The sequence below is a fragment of the Ictidomys tridecemlineatus genome, chromosome 5 (assembly GCF_052094955.1).
Source record: "Ictidomys tridecemlineatus isolate mIctTri1 chromosome 5, mIctTri1.hap1, whole genome shotgun sequence".
Lineage (NCBI taxonomy): Eukaryota > Metazoa > Chordata > Mammalia > Rodentia > Sciuridae > Ictidomys > Ictidomys tridecemlineatus.
In genome coordinates, this window is record NC_135481.1 from 115,992,917 (window position 1) to 116,014,650 (window position 21,734).

The following is a 21,734-nucleotide window of genomic DNA, read 5'->3' on the forward strand; positions in this document are numbered from 1 at the left end:
TCATAAATGAATGAATGAATGAATAAATAAATGGCACTGTCAGACTCTTCCCTCTTAGATTCTGAAGTGTGCCACACTGACTTAAGAAATCTCAACACTTATTTTAGGAATGGCATAGCTGAGAGGAACCTGCTCAGCAGCCTAGCCTAGCCTACAGTTAGATCAAAACAAGTCTGACACAGAGCATGGTGGTGCACACCTGTAAATCTTAGCATCTCAGGAGGCTGAAGCAAGAGGATCTGAGTTCAAAGCCAACCTTAGCAACTTAATAAGGGCCTAAACAACTCAACGAGACCCTGTTTCAAAAAAAAAAAAAAAAGATTAAAGGGATTGGGATGTGACTCAGCGTTGAAGCATTCCTGGGTTCAATCCCCAGCTCACCACCCCCCAAAAAAGGTCTGTTCATACAGTAACATAAAGCCATCACATGAACTTCGTGATTATGTGTAGGCTGATTTAGAAAGAGGGAAAAAATAAAGACACATCAGTTGGTATAACAGAAGTAATTCAGTAGACTTCTACCAATATAAATATAAAATAATCTGGAAGCCATCAGCATTGTAACTACAGAGCTAGTTCATTTGCCATTATCTGGAGTGTAATCAGTAAGAATGAAACAAAGGTAAGTTATTTCATTGTAGTTATCTAGCTGAAATACTTCCAAAGTATTTACCTACCTAACTATATCAATAAGGAAAGGAAAGACAAATTAACACCTTGAAGATGAGGAATCAGGTGAACATTAGAATATTTGAGCCAACAAGTCCTTTGAAAGAATGCTGAATCATATCTACCCCATCAGCTTTGGCACCAGTCTTGCATGAGTGCCTTTGCATTTAAATTGATAGCACTTTTTTGTGCCTTGAGCAAATTGTTCCCAACTTTGCAAAAATTCAAACAGAAGAAGTTTTAATGAGGCTCACACATATTTTTTTAAAAATATATAAAAAGACTGGGCACAGGGCTGGGGATGTGGCTCAAGGGGTAGCGCGCTCGCCTGGCATGCGTGCGGCCCGGGTTCGATCCTCAGCACCACATACCAACAAAGATGTTGTGTCCACCGAGAACTAAAAAATAAATATTAAAAATTCTCTCTCTCAAAAAAAAAAAAAAAAAGACTGGGCACAGTAATACAAGGCTGTAATCCTATCAGCTCAGGAGGCTGAGACAGGAGGATCGCTGGTTTAAAGCCAGCCTCAGCAATGGAGAGGCATTAAACAATGCAGTAAGACCCTGTCCCTAAATAAGATACAAAATTACAAAATAGTGCTGGGGATGTGACTCAGTGGTTGAGTGCCCTATAGTTCAATCCCGTGTGTGTGTGTGTGTGTGTGTGTGTGTGTGTGTGTGTGTGTTTTCACACAAAAAGGGGGGGGGGGTTGAGGCAAAAATGGAATGCACTTATCTGGGGGTAGGGGATAGAACCCTGGGCCTCATACATGTTAAGGCAAGTGCTGTACCACTGAACTAGAACTCTAAAAAGGTGAAACAGGTTTCCTTTCCTGAAAGTTTTCAGCCTGCCAAAAACAAGCAGTAATTTCACCTTTGGAGACCACTTTAAGAAAATGTGTTGTCTTATTTAATCCAAACAGTCCTATTAGGCTATTACTCCTGTTTAAAAGCCAATTGAACAACCTGGGGGAAGTTAAAAGATTGGACCCAGTGGTCCTCAAATGGCTTCACTGGAACTTAAACATCTCCTGAGTCCCAACAGCCCAGAGTCTCCAAACTGTTTGGAGGTTCTGGGCCACAACCATTTGTTTCAAAGCAATCAGTATTTAAAAAGTGGAGGGATGGGTATATAGCTCAGTGGTAAAGGACTTGCTTAGCATTCCTGGGGCTAAATTCAATCCTCAGCACTGGGAAAAAAAAAAAAAAAAGCAGCAGCCATAGGGGGAAATAAAACGCTGTATATGTGGAATACTTACATTTAACAAATTAACGTTTTTAAATTTTTAAATATTTTGATACAACCGGGCTATTTGTTCTAAAATAACTACAGAATATATTCATAGTCCAGCACAACTTTTGAGGTCCACTAATAAGTTATTTTTTTGATTTAATTTAGCAAATTCTACGGGTAATCTCATTTGGAAAGGTCAAGGGTGCAAATTTCATCCGTCTGTGAACGTGAGGGAACCCTGGGCACCACATGGCCTCTAGTGGCCCTCCTCCTCACCCTCGGAAGTCTTCTGGGAACAACTCTAAGCCAGTTGCGTCCTGTGGACCCGACCGCGGGAGGCTGCGCGGGGGAGCCCGCCCACGCTGTAGTTCGGGGTCCTGGCCCCCAAGCCCCAGGCAACCGCTTCTCTTCCCAGTAGAGGGCGTAGTCGCGTCGCCCCGGAGACCGTTCCACAGGAGAAGGAACGCCCGAGGCTCAGCTGGGTTCAGGGGATGATCCTTTCGCCAGGGTCATCATATCAATAATTTTTGGTCAAGTGGAAAGAAATGAAAGGGAACAGAGATCACCTGGCCCCGTGTGACAGACGCTGAATGAGGCTCCAAAAGGAGACGCCTCGGCCAGAGGGCACGCGGTGGTTCGTACGGTAAAATGAGAACAGACTGCAAGTGCACTGCTGCCAGGAAAAGCGCTCACTTGGGACCCAAAACAAACCGACCTGGCACCCGAAACCCCAGGCAGGAACCCGGCCCTCCCGCCATGCCCCGCCCGGCGCCCGAGCCACGCCACGCCCACTCTGGGGACTCCCCGCCCCTCGGACCACGCCTCCTCCAGGAAATGCCCCGCCCGGCGCCCACGCCACGCCCCCTCCGAGACACCCTGGCCTGCGCGATACGCCCCCTCCCGGAAATGCCCCACCCAGCGCCAGAGCCACGCCACGCCCCCTGGGGGCCCCGCCCCGCGCGACACACCTCCTCCCGGAAATGCCCCACCCAGCGCCAGAGCCGTGCCCCGGACCAGCACGCTCCACCCACCGCCCAAGCCACGCCCCCAAAGAGCCCGACTGGAACGGCCTCCCGGGACCCGCCTCCTTAGCAACCGAGAGACTCTTTCACCTTAGCAACGAGCGAAGCTCCCACCATGGCTGAAGACGAATTTGCTGCCCCTCCGGAGAAAGTTATCCGGGTCCAGAGGGTGTTTATAAACCTGCTGGACACCTACAGCAGCAGGAACATCGGGAAGGTGAGCTGCCGCGGCGCAGAGCCGAACCCCTGCCCACGCCGCCGGGTACCAGGCCCCCACCCGCCTCCCCTGAGGAAATCCCTCGTCCTGGCCAACGGCAATACCCCCTGGGCCCTGGTTCGCAACTAGGCTAGACATGGGCTCCCAGCTGGAGACACAAGTGTTTGGAGATCACAGGTCCAGTCCTGCTTCCTCCCTGGGAACTAAGGACAAACTGAGGCTCAGAGGGAGAAATGGACTTGTCCAGGTTCATGTAGAGGATTCAGGGCAGGACCTAGCCTCCTGACTGAGTCTCCTCCCTCCTAACGAGGCTGTCTCTCTATGCTGCAACTGCATCTGAAGCAGGCATGTGATGGAAAAGTTAAGTTCATGGAGTATTTTTCATTAGTCTGGCTCTTTTGTGAGCATGTTATGTAACAGGCACTCTTTGGGCTGGAGTACCTCCATCTTTTGTTCTGGAAAATGAAGATATTCAAAAGGAAAACCCAGAGGCCCTTCATCTTAAGTTGGTGTGCTGAAACCAGAAAGTCATGAATCTGTCATTCCCCTTGGTAGGACCCTTTGAACTTAATTGTGCCCTCTGGAGTGACACAGAAATCTAACCTCACCCTGGGAACCTCTGAAGCTAATGATTTCAGATTCAAACAAGACAAAACTGCCTAAAATAGGATGCAGCTCTAGTACCAAGTGTCTGCACTGGTTTCCTAGGGCTGTGATAACAAATCACCACAAACTAGATGACTTCAAACAAGAGACTATCATCTCACATTTCTTGAAGGGAAGTGCAACATCAAGATGTCAGCAGGGCTACTTGCTTCTAGAACCTCTGCGGGGAGGGGATCTATGCCACCTTTCTTTCCTGGCTTGTCTGGGAGCCTGCAATCCTTAACATCTCTTAGCTGACAGACCCGTTGCCCCCATCTCTGCCTCATTCCTCACATGGTGTCCTCTGAGTCTCTGTACCCTAATTTCTTCTGATAAGGACAACAGTCATGGGATTAGGGTCCATCCTAATCCAGTATGGATTTATTTTGACTACATCTGCAAAGACCCTATTTGCAAAGTACACTACATTAGAGACTGCAGGAGAACAGGAATTTGGAAAGACCATTCTACCACATTCACCATCTAAAGTTCATGAGTCAAAAACAGAGATTTAGCTACATAATTTATATGTAAAATTTGCATATTTTATAGCATGTAACTATACATATAAACCATGTGTATGATATATACCTACTATAAGGGATTCAAAACACATGATACATCCTCTAAATTAACAGCAAAGGGGAGCAATAAGGGGCAAGGACACAAGCAAACTAAAACAGTACAATAAAAATTTTCAAAGAAGGGGAGTATTAAAAGGACAGATATAGCTGAGCGCTGTGGCACATACCTGTAATCTTGGCTAACTGGGAAGCTGAGGCAGGAGGATCACAAATTGAAGGCTAACCTTGGCAACTTAGCAAGATCCTGTCTCCAAATAAAAAAATAAAAATTTGAAAAGGCTGAAGATGTAATTTAGGGGTAGAATGCCCCTGGATTCAACCCCTAGTACCTCAAAAAGAAAAAAAAGACAAATATAAGTTGAGGGCATAACTTAATGGTAAAGCAGAGCTTAGCATGCATAACACCCGGGCTCTTTCTCTTTTTTTTCTCTCTCTCAGAAATCTTATTTGTGTTTTTCAAAAAGATAGATATGGAGAATATGGATGGATGGATAGGTAGATAGGCACAGAAAATGTCTTAAAGGCTATACAAGAAACTCAACTATGATCCCTTGTGTTGGATGGGATTCACGCATTCATCAGCACCTATGAAATGCCAGGTACTGTGCTGAGCCCAGAGAACTGGACAGTGAATAAGATTTAAAAAAAAAAGGCTACTTCCGTCTGCCTCTGCTGGAAGAAGATAGTAAGTACTATTTTCAGTAAACAAGATAGTTCAATGTGTCCCGAGTACTCTGAAGGAAGAGAAGGTGAGATGACGGTGAGTGGGGAGAGCACCTAGTGGGAGCTCTGCTGAGAGCCGCCCAGGCCAGATGAGGGTCCAGCCAGGGAACTGCTCACAGGGCACAGAGAGGGCAATACCTTGGTGGGATGAAGTTAGAGTGTCTGATGTGCTATCTTCTCAAGATGGGCCCACAAGACTTTGGACCCATAAAAGCATTTTAATTAATTTTAAAAACAGCAAATAAAAACCAAAAACAAATGAAATTTTATTGCCAGAGATTATGTTTAGCTTTTTAGTCATAAAATATAATATTTAATATATTTTTATGGAGGAAGAGTCCCACAGAAATCAGTCACAATGTGGCCCTTATCAGCTCCTGAGTGACGAACAGTCAGCACTCATAGGTATTTGTGGCCTAAACCAGTGAAGCAGGTTCAGGCACAGAGGGCTAGATGTGCAGGGCCTGGCTCGGCAGTTTGGTTTGTGTTCTGAATCCCATGGCAAGCCACTGGCATGTATAAAAAAGTCACATGACTGAGGTTAGGAATGAGGGAAGAAAAGCACTTTGACCTTTAGTTCATTCCTTTTGATGTTGACTGTGTTTTACAACATATAATAAAACCTCTGTGGTATGCAAAGATCTTTTTCAAAAGTTTTTCAATAGCAAAATTTTCTGATTAGTCCTTAATGAAGCAGGGCCTCTTTCAAATTCCAGGCAGTTGCTGTTAATCTGTACTAAACAACATGGCAATGTAAATATGAAACACAAAAAAAGAAATGGAGGCTGGGTGCAGCCTGTAATCCCAGTGGCTCAGAAGGCTGAGGCCCCAGGATCACAAGTTCAAAAGACAGCCTCAGCAATTGAGCAAGGCCTTGCCTCAAAATAAAAAAGGATGGGCATGTGGCTTAGTGGTAGAGCCCTTGCCCAGCTGGCAACCCACGATCCCTCTCTCAGTTCTCAGCACCTGAGCCGTCATCTTGGAAAAGTTACTTATTGCTGGGCATCAATTTCCTCATCTGAGACATGGGATAATAAAATTGATTATGTATGTTTGAGATACAAACGAAATGTATTTGGGACACTCTCTTCCAATAAGAGGTTGAAGCTAACAACCTGGCATGCCACCTTGCAGTGTTATCAAAATAAATGAGGTGGGACTTGGGTTGGTTTTGTTAGTTTTCATTCCTCAGGTACAGCAATGTCATTATTATTTACATAGTTTAACATGTAAATTAAAATAAGATTATCTACATCTAACAGGATATATATATCTGGAACTCTGAAATGTTGGATAGGCTGTCCCAAAGATAGGTTACACTTCAGTGTTACCAGCGAAAGTGTAAATGCATATCATGTTTTAAAGACGTAGTATTAGAAAAAAAAGAAAATGTCTCATTAATTGTTATATGTTGATTATATATTAAATTGATAGTAGTTTGGATTTATTGGATTAAATAAAGCATTAATTAAATTAACTAATTTCATCTTACTTTTATTTTCTAAGTGCTGGGAGTTTGAACCCAGGGCCTCACACATGCTAGGCAAGTTAGTGTTCAACCTCTCAGCTACATCCCTCCCTAGCTCTCGTTACTTTTTTTTATGTGACTACTAAAAAAACCTTAAATGGCTCACATCCCATTTCTGTTTCAAGTGGACAAGACAAAACATCTTCACTAGAGTGGGCTCTGCCTATTGCTGATGCAGGGAAGTTCCTTGGGTGGGTTATCCAGCTCTGCCAGAAAGTTTCTCATCCAGGGAGTGGGCAATCAGCAGTACCCCTCAGGGGGGTCTTTGTGGGCAGGAAGTGCACTGAGATGACAGTCTGCCGAGCACAGCTTGGCCCTGGTGGCACCCAGCAAGCCCATGGGAAAGACTGGTGTTTGGAACTGCCAGGCATCGACTCTCCTTGCGCTCATGTGCACTCAGAGTTTGGGAATGTGTTTTCCTGCAGTACCTGTCTAACTGCGTCGTTGGGGCATCCCTGGAAGAAATTACAGAGGAAGAAGAAGAGGAAGATGAAAAGCCAGCTGCCCGGGAAGCCTCATCTTTCAGGCTGAAGGAAGGCACGTTCCAGATCGTGGGCACGCTCTCCCAGCCCGAGAGCCCGGGGCCCAACTTTGCGGTGGAGACGTACTCGGTGAGTCGGGGGCTTTCTCCATTTCTCAGGGAAGGTCCCCTCCCAGTGCCTCTGGGCTTCCCCTTCCCTGTCGCAGCAGGTGCAGGGTGTGCGGCAGCATGATGGTGGCAGGGCTTTTTCATGAAGTGGCTGAAATTTTTGCCTGAAAAAATAATTTAGATTAGACATTCTTGGAAAGGATGGATCTAATTTGGACTCTCAGGCGCCTAACATTTTTTTATGCTGTGCTTAACCTAACTTCTGCCCTGCATTACCCACAACCACTCTAAACCATGGCGGCATGACCTTTGGTAACAAGCCACCCAGGAACCGTGGACCATGGTGTTGAGGCTTACCATGAAACACTATCACCTCCACGCACACAGTCTACACAGCACTACTCGAGACATCCGAATGCCCACGAGAAGGGGGCCTCCTCTCCCAGGGGTCCCAGGGGACCCCTCCTACCCTGTCCCACCTGCTGCTCCCTGAACCCTATCATACAGCCTTGAGCACACTGTCCCCAGACCACCTTCCTCCTCTTTCAACCAGCCAGCGCTAGTCTCCTTCAAGATTTAACCCATTACCCCACAAACTTGTAGAATTATTATGTATCGATTGAAAATAAAACTTAAAAATGAATATTGTGCAGGCCACAGTGGCACATGTCTGTAATCCCAGCAACCTGGGACGCTGAGGCAGGAGGATTCCAAGTTTAAGGCCAGCCTGGGCAACTTACTTAGCATGACCCTGTCTCAAAATAAAAAATAAAAAGGACTGGGAATGTAGCTCGGGGGTGAAGTACCCCTGGGTTTGATTCCGGCATGGCAAAAAACCAACAGAAACCACTGTAACTGCCGTCACATACTCACCCTCTGCCCAAGCTTGCCAAGTTTCTGTTCTCGAGACTAAAAGGCTCAGGGGTCACTCCAGTTGAACTGGACTGACTGGGCTGCACAAAATAACCACACAAGAGACACAATACCTTTTTCTTTGGGGTCACTGTGACAGCTCCTCTGACCTTAAGGGTCTACAAGAAGAGAGAGAGTGAGAGCACACGCTGACCCCTTTTATTGAGGAGAAGCTATTCAAATGAGGCAAGATAGACTCAGGGGACTGAGTCTATCTTCATGATGTCCTCTGTCAGCAGGTTGACTGACACCTGGGTAGGCCACACCCAAGGGCACAGTAGGAGAAGGGGACACACACAAGGCACTTCCATGGACGGTTCTATCCTAAACAGGGCAAGGAGTTATATTACAAAGGAACAAGTGAGCGTAGCTCCACCCAAGGGGCTGTAGGAAGACACACTCATGCACAAGACACTGACCCTCGCACCCAAGAAGGGTGGGGAAAGCTCTGCCACATTTCTGTGACTGAGCGCCTCAGCACCCAGCCAGGGAGTGTGACACAGTCACATGCAAGATTGGTCTCCCACACAAGCTGAAGGCCTCTGTCGCTGTGGGCTCCTAACCCACCTCGCCTCCCTCAGCCCACTGGGCATGGTCCTTGGCCACCTTTGAGAGCTCCCAAGCCTCCCAACTGGCACTCCCATACATTCATATCCCAGGGCTCTCATGTGCCCCCAGATCTGACTCAGTGAATGTGCACGGAGCAGACCCAGGGTCCATAGATAGAGAGCTCACAGCCCAGCAGGAGCTCCACAGCAGACCAGGAGCTAGGTGCCCCAGGGGCACACACAGCAGCACCCTGAGCACCCTGAAGGTCAAGAGGACAAGCTCTGGCCTGACCCACAGACAGACAAATGCAGCTTCAGATCCCAGACAGTGAGGCCCCTCACTCCCCCTGACCTTCTGATCCAGGAGCCTCCTGGAGATGAGGCTGGGCCTCCAGACTGAGTCAGGCTTGCCAGGCAGATGAGAGGGAAAGAAACAACCCAGAGTATCGTGTGCTTTCAACTAGGAAGAGCCAGTAGAGCTAGTGCCCAGGTTGTAGGGAGCCAGTGGGAAGAAGCAGAGTGACAGAAAAGGGAGGGGGAGTTGAGCATGGAAACGTGGAGCTGGTCCATGTTGTGAAAGGTGCCTCTATTTGGTCGGACACCGTGGCACATGCTTGTAATCCCACAGCTCAGGAGGCTGAGGCAGGAAGATCATGAGTTCAAAGCCAGCCTCAGCAAAACTGAGGCGCTAAGCCTCTCAGTGAGACCCTGTTTCTAAATAAAATACAAAACAGGGCTGGGGATGTGGCTCAGTGGTCAAATGCCCCTGAGTTCAATCCCCAGTACCAAAAAAAAAAAAAAAAAATGCCTCTATTTGGCAAATCACCTGCTGTTCCCTGGGCATTCCAAATTCTGCCAGTAAGCTCATATTTGCCCCTCCAACCCAACTCAAATGTCAGCTCCTATGAGACATAATCACATCTTTCTCAAGTTCACTGAATCTCAAATGTTCCTCTAAGCCCCTTTCACACACTTAGGATTGCCACGGGAAGCTATGCAGGTTGTGCACCATACAAGGATGATGCTTGGCTGAGGGAGTGAGTGGGGGGCTGCAAAGCAGCCTGTTCTGCTGGCCGCACTGTGCCCCAGATGAAGGCCTTCTTATAAGTATTCCAAGAGCAGGCCGCCATTTGCTTAGTTGAGTCCAGGTCTTTTATTTGCTAAAATTTTCCCCTAAAACGCACACACACACATGCACATACATGATGCCCTTAATATTAGCAACCATATGCATTTATAACCATTAATTATTTTGCCTCTATCCTAGGGCCAAAAGAAGAACCACAGATCTTTGTCAGGTGAACAAAGGGATTCAGGAATGTGGGTTAGGACAACAACTCTCTTGAAAATGTACCTATTTGATCCTGGATAGGTCTGACCATATTTATTTGTTTATCTTTGGTACTGGGGATAAATCCAGGATGCTTAGCAAGATCGTGTCTCAATGTAAAATATATAAAAGGGCTGCAGATATAGCTCAGTGGTTGAGGGCTTCACTAAATTGCTGAGGCTGGTCTCAAACTATCAGTCCTCCTGCATCAGCCTCCCAGGTAGCTGGGATTAAGCCACCATGCCCTGCTAGTTTCCATGTTTTTAAAATAGTCCCAACTATCAAGTGTAATAAGGTACCTAACATCCAGATTCTTTCCATCTTGAGGGTTCCCAATAATTCAAACCAATTGCTCACAGCACTTTTAAGTGATTCCTGATCGTAGCTGCTCAAATAATCTCGCATGGGGTTTGAGTCGCTTTTCAATGCTCACTCGCGGTCCTCCAACATGGTCTGAGCTGGGGAGGGAAGGCCATTTTTAATCACCTGTTCCAGGCTGTTTCCTCAGACTTCTTTGTCACTTGAAAACTCCACACAGAAAGGAGCCAAATGTTCATGTTACAACCAAATTCTTCTGCAAATGTTTCCCGTGGTACTTACTCCTCCAGGCAGCCTGATCTGGAAGTTGCCATCCTGTCTAAATATCAAGGTCACCGTGTTAGCCCTCTGCAAGAGACTGTCACTTTTCTTTCCAGACCATCTCCAGAGAAGACCTTCTCCTGCGCCTGCTGGAGTGTGACGTGGTCATTTACAACATCACTGAGAGCTCGCAGCAAGTGGAGGAGGCTGTGTGGGCAGTGTCTGGTCAGTGAAGGGCACTCTTACCTCAGCAGCTCATCTTTTATTGACCTTTTTTTTTTTTTTTGAGCTGCTGCGAATTGAACCCTGGGCTCAAGAATGCGTGGCAAGTGCTTTGACACTGAGTGCCACCCCTGGTCCCTGGTCTCTTATTTACACTTTATAGTTGTAAAGGGCATTATTTTTGTGCATCTTTCTTTGTCTAAGAGTCATCTAATGAACATTAGATAAATTAGGGCTGTGGGAAAACTGACTTACCTAAAGTATGCAATCGGTGCTACTGTGGAGTTAGTTGTAAGCCAACTTCTCTGTGGGTGTAGGAAAAAGCAGCTGTAAACAACATTTACGTGAATGGACTGGGTTCCAAAAAAAGTTTATTTATAAAAACAGGCAATACTTTGCCAAAGGCTTAATTCAATCAATACCAAAACTATTTTTTGGCTAAATTCAAGGAAATAGAATGGAACCTAGGAATGACTGTACATATTCAGGAAAATGATGGATTTGTGGAGCTTGGAATGTTCAATTTCTCACAACTTTGTGCCTAAATTTTGTTCAGTGAGGCATGAATCAAAAACATGAGCTCTGTCATCTTTTGGAACAGAGCTTGCTTAAGCCCTACTCTCTGCATTGTGCCTCTTCTCTACATTGTGTCCCCTAGCAAATATTTACAGATGATATATTATTGTACCATCTGAAATAATAATTGGAGCTAATGGTTTTGAGCACTTATTTTGTGCTAGGTTTGAAAAATTGATTTTTCTTATAATGCATGCTTGTAATTTTCTTTAAATTTCTAACGTTTTTTTCTGAAATAAAATCTAGATGTTTTCAGAACTATAAAGCACAGTAGAGCTTAGAATAAAGCAACAATTCCCTGCATTTCCTTTCTACTCTGCCCCTACTTTCCCAAAGTGACTTCCTGCTCAAGGCCCCAGGTTCAATTCTTAGCACCTGGAAGGAAAAAAACAGCCTGTATGGATGGCCCTTTTGTTACTTAGTTTTCCATTGCTGTGCTAAGAAAAACAATTTACAGGTTTAGTTTGCTTCACAGCTTCAGAGGTTTCAGTCCAGGTTGGAGGCCCTGTTGCTTTGGGCCTGTGAGGAGGCCAGTCATAAGGTGGGTAGTGCCAGGGGAGCAGCTCACCTCTTGGGGAAGCAGAGAGGAGGGGCCAAGATCCCTGTCAAGGACACGCCCCCAGGGACTACTCCCTTCCACTCGTCCCCCACCCCCAGAGTTCCCACTGCCTCCCAAGGGTGCCATCAGCTGGGGATCAAGCCTTCAGCACTAAGCCTTTGGGGGACACTTGAGATCCAAACAGCAGCAGCCACCGTTGGGACAGAAGTGCATCCCCCTCCCTTTGGACCTCTCCATAGCCTCAGGGGAATCCAATCACTTCTCAAACTTTGAGACTCCTCCCTGCTGTCAGCTGTAGATCATGGAGTGCGTTTCACAGGGTCTTCTTCATCCTGATTTACATAATCAAGAAAATTTTACTTCTCCTTTTGGAGGAAGAGCTTTGACTGAATCGAATTGTTTTTGAGCCACAGGGTGACTGTGTGCAGGAAAGTATACTCAGGGACCCTTCCTCTCTCGGCAGTCGCCTGGGGGCTGTGGGGTTGGTGGGGCTGGGGAAACAGCAGAGGGGACTTTGTCACTTAACTCAGGCGCATGCTTAGATTTTGCTTTTCTTACAATAGATACATATAACTTTTAATAATGTTTTATTAACTTAGGTTTTAAATTTTCAGAATTCTCCTACCTTGCCCATCCCCTATAGGCAGGCAAGAGGACACAGGAGAGCAGGGTAAATTATCAGAAATGAGAAGAAAACATTTACATATTTTGCGTAAATGGTGTGTTCAGAAGGAGAAAGCACATCATTTCAGACCTGCTATAAATATCATAAATAGAAAGGGCCACCCAGTTAGAGGACCTCAAAGTGTGTCAAGTATTCACAAAATAGGCCGATCCGAAGCACAGTCGAGCGTAAAGGTCGAAAGAGCAAAACGAGGTTGAAGAGACAATCTTTTTGTTATTAGAATAGAAAAAGAAACTAAAATTAGCATTGGAACTTGGAATAAATATGTGAAACACAATGTCCTTAAGCTTGATTCATTAAGACGTCCCCACGTTGGGGTGGGAAGCCACACGCCTTCTCCATTCAGGATGTCACCATGTCCTTGTTTTCCTAGCTCATTGTTTAGTGAATCACTTCATGAGACTGAACCTGTATCTTCTAGACCCTCTGACAACTCAAGTAGACCTCATTTTAAGGCTTACACCTTTTTCTGGAAAATTTACAAGATGAAGACTATTTTAGTGGAATCGCTTGCTAGATTCATTCAAGGAGGCGCAGTGCCTAAATATGTGACAAAACCATGGCAGGCAGCAGTCACCCTTCCATCCATATCTGCAGGGGTGGGGGCATAGCCCAGCAGGCCACTGCCTGGATTGCACTGCCTGCCCCAACACTCCCCTCCATGATTCAGGGCAGACTGGGCCTCGGGTCCTGAATCTGTAAAACAGAGATGATTTCAGGACCTGTCTCACAGGGTAAGAATCCAATAAAGCCCATGAACTGACCCAATTCATGTCAGCCGGGATTATTCCCATTCCTCCCCCAAGTTAAGTGAAAACCCTGATGAGAGACAGTTCTGAGATCCCTAAACTTAATTACAAAGGGCAGAGGGGCAGGGGAGAGAGGAAGGGACTGCAGTCAGCAGCTAGCTACCTGCTCCACACTCCTGGATGTATGTTCCACCCCTGGACCTGACTTCAGGTGCCACTGCTGCCTTCTGGGTACATATAAACTTTCTGGACTATCAGCCCCAACCAATCAAGAAGCAGCAAGTTCTCCTTATGGACTGTCCTCCTATCCCCACTGGCATTTCCTGGCCCCTCTTATCCAGCACCAGTGTGGCTTCCATGTCAACAGCTTATGCTTTTCTTCCCCAGATTCTCACTGTAGGGCGCTTGGCTTTTGGGTCAAGTGGAGACATTTCCAACCGCCACCCAGTGTTCAGCTTGCAGTAGCAGAACGTGTCCCAGGATCTATTCTAGCTAGTTCCCGGAACGGTTCAATAAACCCTCGATTTCAGAACTTCAGTCTCAAGAGTTTGGGTTTAATAGCACACAGGACCTGGGAAGGGGTTAAACTTTTGAGCTGAGCCCAGAAGGGATCAGGCAATGGGAGGGGGGATTGGGGAGAAGACAGATGGGGATGGAACAGTGAAACCTCAGAGGTGACCCCCCTGGAGCTAAATTGCTCGCTGAGGAAGAAACCTCAAGCCCTCCCCCGCCCCGATATCTAATAGTACGCCGTGTGATTGCTAAAGCAAATTCTGCATGGGTCCAAATAACTGCTCTGTTTTTTGGTCCTGCAGCGCTGAGTGAAGAAGTCAGCCATTTTGAAAAAAGAAAGGTATTTATTCTGCTCTCCACCGTGATGACTTGGGCACGATCCAAACCTCTGGACCCAGTAAGTAGAACTTCAGCTTTCCTTTAGGTAACCTTTCACCCCAAGGCCTTGCTGGCTACATATGGAATTTCTACAGTGAGCTGTGCTTTCTTACTCCTGTTGTAGGTGCGCAGCTTACTGCTTCTAAGCACATTTGGTTGGTTCTGCGGGACTCCATTGGTTTACAGGACACAGAGGATTCTAAAATGCAACCTTGTAAGCTGTGGTCAGGCACTGCATAACGGTGTTTGGTCGTGGAGGGACACATCTGTAGAGTGGTCCAATAAAGTTGTAATGGAGCAAGGACATTCCTGAGGTCCTGACACAAGGCGCCGCTTATGTGTTTGGGTGATACAGTGCAGACCAACCAACCTCCTGAGCTGCCTGCTGTGGAGAAGTGTAGCACCTTGTGCACGGTTCTCGATAATCAAGACTGTGCTACTGGTTTATGCATTTCCTGTGCTATACTCTTTGTTGTTAGAGTGCCCTCCACCTTACTGAAAAAGGAAAGGTTCAATGTCAAACAGCAGGCCCTGTTACGCTGGTGGCCCTCACATATCTCGTTTGTCAGCTCTTGATTTAATCCCAAGTTGTTTTGTTCACCAAAAATCCACTGCTGATGTTGACAGGAAGAGGTCAGGACAAGTCATGGACCTGGAAACAAAATATAAGGTGATTAAGGATTGCCAAGTGGACACTCAGTGATAGTCATTCACATAGGCAGGCGCGTCCCGCTTCGCCACGGCTCTGATCTTGAAGGAGAACCAACTGATGGGAGCCATTAAAGGGTCTGCTTCACTGTGGGCAACAACCGGAGGAGGGCCCGTATCTGACCTGGAGGACCTCTGGGACCCAGATGGAGCGAGGCCAGACACAGAAGTGCATCCCCCTCAGCACCTCGGCATCACAGCCAAAGCCAAAGGTTTGTGGTGATGAGAGACCCGACTGCAGTGGTGAATTCCTGCTGGCTCTGGGTGGTCTCAGTGATTCAAGGGTTGTCATTCATTACCCAGGGTGAAAGTGAACGTTGGGTCTCAAGGGTCACTTGTTCAAGATCTAGCATGATGCAGAATGTGGAGGAGGAAAGCAGCTCAGGACATGGCAATCAGGAAGCAGAGAGGCTTCTGCTCTCCCGGAACAAAATACAAACCCCAGCGTCACTCTGCCCATGACCTGTGTCCTCCAGCCACACCTGTTTGCAGACACCACCCAGTTAACCCCTATCAGGGGATTAATGCACGGATTAGGTCAAGACTCTCATAACCCAATTGTCTTACCACTGAAAATTCTTACATTGTGTCACACATGCTTTCAGAGCCTCTGCTCTTCTCTGCTGCTATCTCCTTGTGATCATCCCATGAAATTCTAACAATCTTGGGAGCCAGTTCTAAGGAGGAGTCGCCTCATATCTACACTATAGCAGTCCCCTACAAAACCATCATTGACCGGTGGACTGGCTGACCATCCTGCAGTCTTCCTGACTGTCCCCATTGACTTCAGCAAAGTGGCAAGTTGACTGACCCAGAGAGTGGCTGAGTCCAGTGACTGCCTGCAGGCACAGCTGGACCTCCAGGCTGGAGCCACGTGCTCAGAGCTTGCCCTCTTCCACGGCTTCTTTCCTCCTCAGAGCAGGCTTCCTCCGCCAGTCAGCTCCCTGCTCCTTCCAACTCCCAGCGGCCCCTGGGTGGGCCTCCCTAGAGCTTCCATTTACTTTCCTCTTAGGTCATGTCTTATGCCAGGACTGGAATATTCTCTTTGGCCAGGTCTTAGGTCACAGGCCTAACCTTGAACTAATCACTGTGGCCAGGGGAATACAGTGATCTGATCTCCAGACCAGGGATCCTATAACCCCCTTGTAGGCAGGGAGGATCAGTCCCCTGAGCTAAAATGACCAAGAGTGAAGAATTATTGATTCCCCCAGAGAAAATATGGAGAAACAGCTCCTATGTTGGCTCCTGAGTCCTCTGGCCCCACCTTGCACTGGTTTCCGTTGTATTTTCCTAGTGGCTAATGATAATTTTAAAGATCACGTCTACTAAGGTGTACATACATACAGTAAGTTGACCCCGTTCCTGCACAGCACTGGGTTTGGACAAACGCCTGATTATGCACATACACAGCAGTCAAAGCACAGAACACTCCCTTCAGCCCTCCTGAACTCTCCCTCTCTCCGCACAAAATGTCAGTTCAAGGTGGGTCACATAATTAGAGTAAAAAGCAAAACTTTAGTTTTTAAAGAAAAATTATAGAATTTATATGGAAGGATTTCTTTTTTAAAAATAAAGATTTTTTTAAGAGAGAGAGAGAATTTTAATATTTTATTTCTTAGTTATCGGCGGACACAACATCTTTGTTTGTATGTGGTGCTGAGGATCGAACCCGGGCCACACGCATGCCAGGCGAGCACGCTATTGTTAAACTGCACTCAGATGCCCATGTGAGAAGGTATATGCTTTCCTACCAGGACCCTGGTGTACCCCGTGGTTCATTGAGCCACATCTCCAGCCCCTGGAAGGATTTCTTAAACAAGTCTTAATAATTTAAATATTTGAATAATTAATAAATTTAGCTACAATAAAACTGATAACATGTTCATGGATGAAATGATACTGTATCTGAGCTTTGCTTTTGAAATGAGGACAGGGGTGGGTTAAAGGTGGAAAACATTGGCTACACAAAGCAAGCATGTCTGTCCCCACAAAGTCAGCAGAAGAGCAGGTGGCAGAGGAAGATGTGGCTTCTGTCTGAAATCAGGACGAGCTGAGGAGGACCACTGGAGTCAGTTTAACAGAAAGAGGAAGCTGTTGCAAAGACATGAACAAAGCCTTACGATCCAGGGACAGAGCTGCCACTGGGGATAGGGACTGGGGACGTCTGGGAACTCAAGAAAGCCTCAGCTCTTTTCTGCTTCTGTCTCCTTGTGATCATCCCAGGAAATTCTAACAGTCTTGGGAGCTGGTTCTAAGGAGGAGTCGCCAGTATGCTGAGCTGGAAAAATCATTGAAACTCATGAGCTTATGGAAGATACCTCAACCTTGTCACTCTGCACAGTAGCCCCCAGCAGCCCTCTGGGCATCACCGGTGCACAGATGGTAATCGTGGACTCCCTGGGCCAAACCTAGTAGCTCTGGGATTCTGTGGCAGCCAGTCAGTACCTGCTGTGGCTTGGTAAATGTCTGGATGGGCCTGGAATGTTCTGGTGGTGCTGGAAAGCCCAGATACCTCCAGAGCTGTCCTGGGAGTGCTGGGGAGACAAAGGTTGTGAGATGCCAAGTTGTGAGAAGTGGAACCTCATGGTAGGTCTGTGCACTGGATGTTGTCCACCTGCCCCTCCAGAGCACCCTGTCCCTGACTGTGAAGCCTACAGCAGCAGGCAGCCTTGTCCTGGGCTCCCACCTCTGTCTGGCCAAGGGACACACTGGCCAGAGGAAGGAAGAAACAACAACAATGAGTCAGGGTATCTGCTCGCCCAGTGCCCTTCTGCAGAGTTGCTGCTGGTGGGCTGTCCCTCATCAGGCTGCTGCTCCTGTGGCACCCAAATTTGTCACCAGGCTCTAATCACTTGCTCCTTGACACTTTCGGACTTAGGAGTGGTACAGAGCATCATGGTCATGGCTGCAGGCATGGGGCTTCCCCTGCCTCCTGCCCACATCTTCCTTAACAGCCCTGTTGTTAAACTGCACTCAGATGCCCATGTGAGAAGGTATATGCTTTCCTGCCAGGACCCTGGTGTACCCTGTGGTTCATTGGAGTCAGAGGACTGTGCCAAGTCACGACTGCATCATGCCACGTGGAAGGGAAGGGGGAGCGCAGGGCCGTGTGGATGTGACAGGCTTCCTGTCACGTAGTCACCATGCCATCCTGGCCAGCAGAGCCTGGATTTGTTCCGATGTCCACACTATCCATAGACCCAAGGAAGGGAAACTGCCCCAGCTCCCAGCTGATCCAGACCCACCACGATGGTCCATTCTTCTTGCCAACAACTGTTTAAGGGGTGAACAACAACTTGATTCTGAATTGTTAGGATGTAACAAACCAACCCCCCAAAATGCAAAATGGCTTAAACATGGTGGAAGTTTTTGCAGTACTGGGGATTGAACCCTAGATCTCAGCCATGCTAGTCAAGTGCTCTACCACTGAACTACAATGCCCACACTGTTATTTTGTGGTTTGGTTTTGTTTTGTTTTTTGAGACAGGCTCTCATTAATTTGCCAAGGCTGGACTCAACCTTGCAATCCTCCTGCCTCAGCAGGATTACAGGTGGGCACCACTGCACCCTGCTGGAAATTCATTTCTTGCACATGTGAAATGTAAAACAGGTGCCCCTGATGATTAATTCTCCTTTGAACTCTGGGGACTGGGGCTCCTTCAGCTGGCTCAGCCACTTTCCAGAAGCCTCCCAGGCTGTGTAGAGCCACAGGGAACTTTACGAACCAAGCTGGGTCAAGGTGCTCATCACTTCTGTGAATCCCTGTGACCTCGACCTACCCACCTGAGCACACCTGCTGCAGGAGAGCCTGGGTGTGTGGTCTAGCCATGTGCTGGGAGACCAGCAAGGTCCAGTCTCAGCACAGGAAGCCAGCTGAGACTCTGGGTATGGCTCCTCCTTGATTAACGGAGTCCTCTGTGAGGATGCAGTTCTTCTCCTTTGCATGGGATCTCTCTCATCCAGCGAGGAGGTCCACAGAACAGGGTAGAGGAGAGAGTGGCTGCAAAGTCACAAATCAAGACCTCAGGAGACCAAGCAAAAAGCAGGTCTGATTTTATTGTGCAATTACCATGTATATATGTTTAGGCAATAGGTGAGCAGATTACAGGCAGCCACCAATGCAATTTCTGGCCAACTGTCCTTGAGGCAACCAACGGAGGAGCGGACTATGGAACAAGTGATGGGATCACAACATGTGGCCTCACACCCAGGCCTGTGCCTACAGGGTAAGCGGTTTGCCACTCACATGCCCAGCACAAGGAGAGTGGTTTTCCACTCAGGTGCCCTTAACGTATGCCATGTAAGCAGTACTGCATTCACTTGTCCCCACACTCCCTCTGCGGACGTTCTAGGTCTGCCTGTGGAGCTTGGACCTGCTGCTGCCCTTCTGCTGCCAGGGCATGGCCACCCCCATAGGGAGGTGGAGCCAAGAGTGCAACCGAAAAACAGAGCCAGGCCAGCCCATGGTGCCCAGAGTCACCCATATATGGCATAAAATGAGTTTCCTGGTGTTTTGGCCATTTCCAACTTGCTTGTATGTGATTTACAGCCCAAAGCATCCAAACAAATACAAAACTACGTAAAATCAGTTTTGACACAAAAGGGTGAATATGACAAAATGTTTGATTTGTATTGATTTCAATAAGTAAGAGAGTTTCAATATATACTGTGGTTGGTTTTTTCCCCTGTCATAACTGTTTCTGAAGTCTGTGTGTTCTTGTTTCTGTATGGGTGAGTGAAAACAGGAAAGCAGAGGTGACTGATGAACCAAATAGTCCAGAGTAAGAAAAACTGACAGGCTCTGGCTGACACAAATAACTGGCCACTTAGGATAAGTATCCAGCATGTGACTCACATGGGTGGTCACAGTCAGCCACCCTTTAGAAAGGAGATTGTCAAGTGGGGTACTCGGGTGTCATCCCAGCTAGTTGGAGGCTGAGGTGGGAGGATTGCTCAAGTCCCTAGCCTAGGCCACATAATAAAATCAATCCCTTTATGAAAAAAAGAAAAGTGAAATGTACTATGTTGTTATTGTCATAACAGTGACCATTAAGGACCAAAGGAACCCAACCCAACAACTGGTAGCAAAGGTTGAAAATGCACGACCAGGCCTCCTCACAATCAAGGAGAGAGAAATGACCACTCAGAATCTACAGTCCTGGTGGATTTGAATTTATGGGCTGCAGTGCGCCTGGCCAAAGAAATTCATCTCCCTTTTCTTTAATACAAGCCTATGGCCAGGCCTGGGGATGTGGCCTAGTGGAGCAACACTTTCCTGGCAGACATCTAAGAGCACAGTAAAACAAAACCCAAACGAACAGGGCCTGCCTCAGAACCTTGCAGTTCACCTTATAAAACTGCAGCCATGGGACTGAGGGTGGGTCAAATCCCACAAGGAGGGGTGTCACAGGCAGAGTCACAGGGAGCACAGGAGAGTCCCTCAGGCAGGCTGGCCGCTGTGTCGTGTTATCCAGGTCTATGCAGCTACCAAGTTGATTTCATCTCCAAGGCAAAGCTGATCACACTGTTTCCAGACCCCATGTGGGTAGGGTTGCCAGAGTCAGGAAATAAAAATATAAACAAGGACACTCAGTTAAATTTGAATTTAAGATAAGCAACAAGTGATTTTTATCACGAGTCCTTTTTTTTTAGTGTAAGTATTAAAGACCTACTTATAATAGAAAATCATTCATTTTTGTGAAATTCAAATTCAGCTGAGTACTCTGTGTTTTTCTGGCAACCCAATTTGAGAGGGTGGATAATCTGGAGCTGGGGGTGTGCTCAGCGATAGAGCACCTGCCCAACAGACTTAAGCCCTGGGTTTGACCCCTAGCACTACAAAAATGAAATGAAAAGAAATGAAGTTTAAAAAGAGGACATCTGATCATTCAGTACATATTCATCAAATTTCTACTATGTGCACAGAACTGAGGTGGTTTAACTTGATCTTCCTCTCAAAAGCTGTCTCTCTCTGTCTCTCTGCCCCCAAGGGCATCCCCATTATCAGTGTTCTAACCTCATTTCCAACCTTCAGCCAGTCCATCAGGAAATGCCATTAACTCATCATCCAAATTATATCAGAAAGCCATCTAGTTCTCTTTGTGTCCCTGGCAACTTTCTGGCCCAAGCCTTAGCCCTTAGCTTCCTGGGCTACTTAAAATTGCTGTGTGGCTGTTGCCTACCATCGACTCTTCTGGGCCATTCTCCATGATATAGCCTAAGAGATCTTGTTAAAACATTAATTCAGATCATGTTGCAATCCTGCTGAGAAAGCTTAAAACCATTCAATATCCTCTGTCCCTCTCAGAATAAACCTCAACTACTAACATGGCCATAAACCCTGATAATCTGGCTACTGCCTGCTTAATCCTCTGCCAATTCCCAGTTCGGCTCTAGCCATCTGAGTCTCCTCCCGTCTCTCCCACGGGTGTGCAAGTGGGCTTCTACAGCAGGGCGGTCACCTGTTTCTTATGTTCCTTTGGATGTATTCCCCATACGCTCTGGGCTCACATGCTTTGGATTGGTTATCTAATTTAGATCAATGGGCTATCATAAAGATCATAAAGAACAGTGCATTTTTAAAGAGGACCTCGAAGTCTGGACAGGTGTTTGGGAAGTTGCATGTCTCTCAGTTGTTCCTTTTGAGTCCCCAGGAAGCGGGTGGTTTCAGAGGCATCCCTCTGAGGCCTGCACCCTGAAGAGGGTGACTGTGGAGGGGCTGAACGTGCTGAACAGGTAAAGTGGACTGTTAGATTTTTCTGATC

The 21,734-nt window shown here is 47.0% G+C and overlaps 1 protein-coding gene across 1 annotated transcript in view; it reads left to right on the forward strand.

The window, feature by feature from the left end:
• The first annotated feature begins 2,897 nt into the window (after positions 1–2,897).
• Ak7 (adenylate kinase 7) overlaps positions 2,898–21,734 on the forward strand; it is a 60,443-nt gene continuing 41,606 nt past the window's right edge. Inside the window, exons 1-4 of the mRNA XM_078050830.1 lie at positions 2,898–3,142; positions 7,048–7,233; positions 10,697–10,805; positions 14,187–14,281. Coding sequence (XP_077906956.1) covers positions 3,041–3,142; positions 7,048–7,233; positions 10,697–10,805; positions 14,187–14,281 — 492 coding nt within the window. The 5' untranslated portion in view covers positions 2,898–3,040. The remainder of the gene's footprint in view (positions 3,143–7,047; positions 7,234–10,696; positions 10,806–14,186; positions 14,282–21,734) is intronic.